Source organism: Acyrthosiphon pisum, chromosome A1 (genome assembly GCF_005508785.2).
Source record: "Acyrthosiphon pisum isolate AL4f chromosome A1, pea_aphid_22Mar2018_4r6ur, whole genome shotgun sequence".
Classification (NCBI taxonomy): Eukaryota; Metazoa; Arthropoda; class Insecta; order Hemiptera; family Aphididae; genus Acyrthosiphon; species Acyrthosiphon pisum.
In genome coordinates this window covers 35,000,498-35,006,099 of record NC_042494.1, presented here as the reverse complement: position 1 = coordinate 35,006,099, position 5,602 = coordinate 35,000,498, and the positions used below count along the sequence as shown (strand labels likewise).

At 35.7% G+C, this 5,602-nt stretch overlaps 1 protein-coding gene across 3 annotated transcripts; it reads right to left on the bottom strand.

Moving 5' to 3' along the window:
* Positions 1 to 670: 670 nt before the first annotated feature.
* Positions 671 to 4,148, bottom strand: LOC100163267 (probable Delta(7)-sterol 5(6)-desaturase). 3 transcript variants are annotated; one of them, XM_008188474.3, is made up of 7 exons: positions 3,880 to 4,148; positions 2,871 to 3,800; positions 2,508 to 2,689; positions 2,173 to 2,421; positions 1,476 to 1,659; positions 1,133 to 1,305; positions 671 to 1,026 (listed from the first exon to the last, which is right to left on the bottom strand). In XM_008188474.3, exons 2-7 carry the CDS (start codon positions 2,908 to 2,910, stop codon positions 832 to 834), a joined length of 1,023 nt encoding a protein of 340 aa, XP_008186696.1. In that variant the 5' UTR covers positions 2,911 to 3,800; positions 3,880 to 4,148; the 3' UTR covers positions 671 to 831. The 3 variants fall into 3 exon arrangements, with proteins under 3 accessions (XP_008186696.1, XP_016662911.1, XP_001947459.1); XM_016807422.2 differs by having other exon boundaries at positions 2,871 to 3,105; XM_001947424.5 differs by having other exon boundaries at positions 2,871 to 4,148.
* Between the last annotated feature and the right edge of the window lie 1,454 nt (positions 4,149 to 5,602).

The following is a 5,602-nucleotide window of genomic DNA, read 5'->3' as shown; positions in this document are numbered from 1 at the left end:
GATGCCCAATGTTTTCTAGGAGCTCAATATAGTACATTTCCCAAGGGCATGCATGTCATAAAAAATTATTAAAGGTATTAACCAACCTAATAATCCGAGAAAATGTCCGAAAACAAATTGGTATTTGAATTCGTCGTGAAGATAACTTGAAATTGAATTTCTTACATAATTTATTTATTTTTACTTAATTATTATAAATATAAAATGATAATTATAAGTTCTTAATACTTAAAATTTAAAAATCTAACTTTGAAAATCTTATAAGAGTTTGATTTAAAAAAAAAGAAAAGTCATTTTCAAGTAAACTTTGTTATGAATTAAAATATGTCTTCAGAAGTTTTATCCGATAACTAGGATAGTCAGTACAATACTACAATTGGAATGTAACGTTTCTGCCAATTTGAATAAGTGTTTAATTCCCGTTTTCGCCAATATATTATACCTGCATTGGTAATATTATAAGATAGTTGTATTCCATACAAATTTGAAATTATCATGATAATTAACATGCAGTACCTACCTATACTGCAGTATACATACGCACAGCACTCAGGTCTACAGCCTGATACTCCAGTAATTTATCAATTTTCTTTTATAAGTACATATTATATTGAATATTGTTTAGTTGAGGAATCAAAAAATAACACTGCACACATTTTTGTTATTATTAATATTTAATAACGTGTCAGTGCAGATACTGAATTTATTAAATGCAAGTCACAACCCATATTTAATTTAAACATTAGTCTAGATCTTATATACATAAATAGAAGAGAGGTCGACCCAAATCATTGGCAACGATGACGTAAATAATAGCCTTTGCAATTATTATTAAACGTCACCGTCGACATCTTTCAACAAGTACGGGTTAAATAGTTCGCGGTAAGCCATTGGGTTTTCGGTGATCCTCTCCTGAATTTCTCGGTGCCGTTCTTTACTTGACAAGTCCGCCAATGGTCGTCCGGAACCCCAAGAATCCGTGTGCTCGCTGTAACAACGATCGATCTTTCTCATGGATCCGTGGATCTAAAAAACCAAAATGCGGTTCACGTCGATAAGATTTTTCTTCGATTTTTCTTCGATTATTATAGTCTCTTATTCCTATACACGTAGTTTTTTTTATATTCTAGACCTTATCCCAAATAGAGCAATTAAATCCATAGTTGACGTGGCAGTACTGATGGTGGTTGTCGTGGAACATGCAATCCGGTTGCCAGGGCTGCCACCACTGCGCCTTGAAAGCGATTCCCGAGTGTTGCACGATACCGTGATAGTACGTGTAAAGAGCCAATCCGTAAAACGGAACTGTGAAGAAAAATTTGAATACATTTAATTCGGGAGTACCATATATGGCTTTATAAGACCGCAGTAGCCAATTATTAGACAATTTATTAATGTATCTAACGCGGGTCGGAGTAAAACCATAATAATATACCTATATTTTACACAACAGCTAGTACTTTAGAGATACTCACACCAATGCACGGGATAAATAAATATTGGCACGACCATGGCCAGTTGCACGGTAGTCAACTCCAACGGATGTATGGCGGTCACCGACCACGGAGTAGGCTGGAAGTACCTATGGTGGATGCTGTGAAAGTGTTTGAACAAAAACTTTGAGTGAAACGACCGATGAATCCAATAAGTCACGTAATCCTGTACGGACAAATACGCATTTTAGACTTGTATAGGAAAACACTGCTGCACACTACCTAATTTAATAGACGATTTATACATTAACGATGTTAACGTATCGATTTTATTATTAACATCGTAGCAAATCCCATACTATGATGCAATTTCACATAAAAATATGAGTTCCTACCATGAATAATTTATCTTTATCAATATGGCGTTCTAATAGCAACGATTTCAGAAAGCTATACTTAATATATGATATTGTATACTACAATTGCGTATAAAAACTGTTAAAAATTAAATATAAGTAAAAAAAAATAATTTTAATGCGACAATATGATAAAATATACGATAATTATATGAAAACATCCACAACAGTTTGTAGTTCACTTAGTCGGAAAAAAATATCCACAAGTCTTATAAATGAAAACATAATTATATATAATCTATAGGTTCAAATATAGAAACGTTTATTTTCCCACGCATCAACTGTGTAATATTGTTCAGCTATTTCAAAACTATACGACCCACCTGCTGGAAGAATATCACTGGCCACTGAAGTATCCACCACCACCACGGGTACTGGCCGAATCCGATGTAAACTTTGCTGTAACCGCCGCAACTGACGTGTGTGGCCACAGCCGCGGACACCGCGTTCGTCACCATCAGACCTATACAGCCCCATTTGATCTGATCCCAGACCAGGTGTCTGGGCAAGTGCCGGTTCGGTTGACATTTCCACTGAGCCTCCTTGCCACGTCCCTTTACATAGTATTTCCACTGCAACGAAGAGTCACGCGAATAACGAAAAATCAATCGGACCGTTGCGTGGGATATACAATAATATTATGCGAAAACGCACTCACTTCCAAGTACCCGCAAAAGCCAAAGTATATACCGTATCCGACGACCATGGCCCAGAATAATTGCGCTTTGAATTCATCGAAGAACGACGAGCAGGACAGCCGCGGTCGGTGGTGCGAAAACTGTGGTTGATGTTCTCCGTCGAGGTACGTTTGCGTGTGCGCCACCACCGTCAGCCAATCGCCTGATATTGTGGAAGTACGCGATCATCGTTCCAATAGTTCACACACGCCACGTGGACAACGGAGTTTGAAATAAATGCCGCAAATGCGACCGATAGAGAAAAAAAATTATGATAATTATAGTGGTCACATAATAATAATATTATGACATTTTATGACAAATAATTCGGTACAAGTGGTTACCGTTCATGAAGGCGGCGGCGATCAGCGCCAAAACGATCATGTCGGCGCACGGACTGCACCAGAACGGTAGCAAAAAATATTCTCGTCGTGGCGGTACAATGATTTAATAATATTATTCCTATGCCGTTATTGTAATAATTACGAGTTATCGGCGTTTTTTCTTCATCGAGTAGGATAAAACGTGCGTATTGTACACACCCGCGTGTCTTTAATTGAGTAAATATTCGGTGGTTATCTAAAAAAATAAAAAAACACGATCCGAAGTCCCTACTACATGGTCTTGTATATTATACGTGCGTCGTATGTATTCAAATGATAACCATATTATGACCGTCTATTAATAATATTGTTTTAATTCATAGATTATAAAATATTCGAGTGCAGTAGGTACAAAAAAATTTGATGAAAACATGCACTTTCAGCTATATCAATATTCGCAGACATAATGTATTGCAAAGTCGAAATTGAATATAGGTACAGTGTATACTATATCACACTATTAAACACTTAATACACTATAATTATATTAATATAGAAAATAGACACAATTAGTTAATACGAAATTGACGATTTTTCCACGAACACATTTTTGAACAAGGTTGTACACATTCCCATGCCATGATAACACAAAGATAATATACTATCGTTTATTAAGTCAATGATTAATCAATGCTATTAGGTACTTGACGTGCAAAACTAATTACAAAAATTAAAAGCATAAAGTACCTTTATATATAGGTAACTAGGTAAGCAAAGCAGTGTTTGCATTATCTAGACGACTAAATATTATTATCAAATATGATCTTATCTATATAATTAATGGAAACGTCAAAATGTCAACTTAACTAATTTATCCACACAAATAAGTTCTAAGCATGTTGTTTGAGAAAGTATAATGTGAAAGTTGAGAACCACAAATCTCAGCTAAATCTAAAAAATATGAAGTAGGTAATAATAATGTTGTTAATAATGATCGTGGGGACGAGGGTTTATTAACATAACAATTTACCTATAGCTTCGCGGTTACACGACTGCTACGTCATGTTTGTACAATTTTCAATCTCCACAACACTTTTGATAATACCGAATATAACATATTAAACACATTGTGGAACTGTTGTGGTGTGATACGGGCCCTGTATCGCCACAACATTTTATATTCTGTAGTTGTAGTATCTACGTCCTGACTACTTGGCATATGGAGACTGTGTCCTACAGTCCTACCAATTGGCCGACAAGTAAATTCGTCGACCCATTATGTTTAGTTTAAAATTAAAAATATATTATTTTATTGTTTTAAATTAGGTATTTGTATAAATTAAGAACATAGTTCAAGTCAACTATCTATATTATAATATAATAAATGTTTTTATCTTACAAATTTCTATTTTCAAGATGAAAATGGAACATTATTCCATTATACTTGAAAACCGTACCATTTTGTAACCTAAATTGTAGTCTGAAATGTTCTTTGGAAATAATGTATTATTATGTCATTCAAATTTAGACATTTCTTTTGCAAATAATATCTTTCTTCTATTTTTTTTATATTTAGTTGTCATCCCTTATGACCGATTGGCGATTGCCGTTTTTTTGTAGGTATACCTAATAACGGCAATACCATGAGGTCAAGCGTGACGTTTGTTTTTTAGTTTATTGATTAAAATACAAATATTTGGCTTAGGTCTACCAACAGATTTGTATTAAATATTAATAGATGAATGCCATCATTTAAGGTGGTTTATATGGTCCTTGCTCCTCCTCTGTGTTAAAGTTATTTTGTGAACCTACGATTTGTCGGCGAATTGGAACGTTTTCCATGTTTACCAGAGACCGGTTTACGCGTCGGCGAAACGAGTAGTCGGCTAATTGGGTGAGACGTTATGGACAATAAAAGAATGAAAAAAACATATTTTATAGGTACAAATGTACAATATTCATAGCTGTACGTAATATCATCGATTATAAATAGGTACTAGTATTTATAATCAATTGGTTTGTTCGTTTTGACAAAAAGTGTACAATTTTTCACAATAAGTGTACACCAAAGCGTTCGTTTTGAAATTGTGTAGTTGTACACCCTGTTTGTTTTAAAAAAGTGTTACATCGGTGTACACTTTCTTCACACTGACCCAAGAGCAGGTGTAGCCGGTGTAGGTGATTGTTATCATTTCTTATCAGCGAATATAGTTGATTCTGTATCACAGCTAATTGATCTACACCAAAAACGTTTGTTTTAAAAACAGATTTCTGATCACACCCCTTACACTTTCCCCTGACACTACACTAATTAGTGTACACTTTTTTTTCAAAACGAACAAACCTAATGACAACAGCGCCGGACTGGGAAGAAATTACTTACCGGGCTGTCCGCCTAGTCCAGCCCAAATCTCTGATTCAAAATTTCTTCGAGCAGGCCCGAATCTCTCGAATTTTTAACGGCCCACCGGGTTTTGCCCGGTAGCCCGCCGGCTCAATCCGGGCCATTATGACAATATTAATGATAGCGTCTCATATAGTTGATTCGACTCTGTGGTCGATATGTACGTGTCGTCTGTGTTCCGCGGCACACGCATCGCACCCGCTTCATCGTGCACCAAGCACTGGCAAGCAGTTCCGTCATAATTCCACTTAATAAGAGCAGCAGGCTGTCGTATTCTTGGCCAACTTATTGACCGAACTAATTAGTCATTTTGTCGAATTTTAATAAGCCACGTAACAGTGGCGTAGTC

Excerpts from the sequence above, each read along its gene's own strand:
- LOC100163267 (XM_001947424.5), bottom strand. The coding sequence starts at position 2,910 with ATGATCGTTTTGGCGCTGATCGCCGCCGCCTTCATGAACG. Across the intron at positions 2,422-2,507 it reads GCTTTTGCGGGTACTTGGAA|TGGAAATACTATGTAAAGGG; the intron begins GTGAGTGCGTTT and ends TCTTCGTTGCAG. Across the intron at positions 1,306-1,475 it reads TATTTATCCCGTGCATTGGT|TTCCGTTTTACGGATTGGCT; the intron begins GTGAGTATCTCT and ends TTTTCTTCACAG.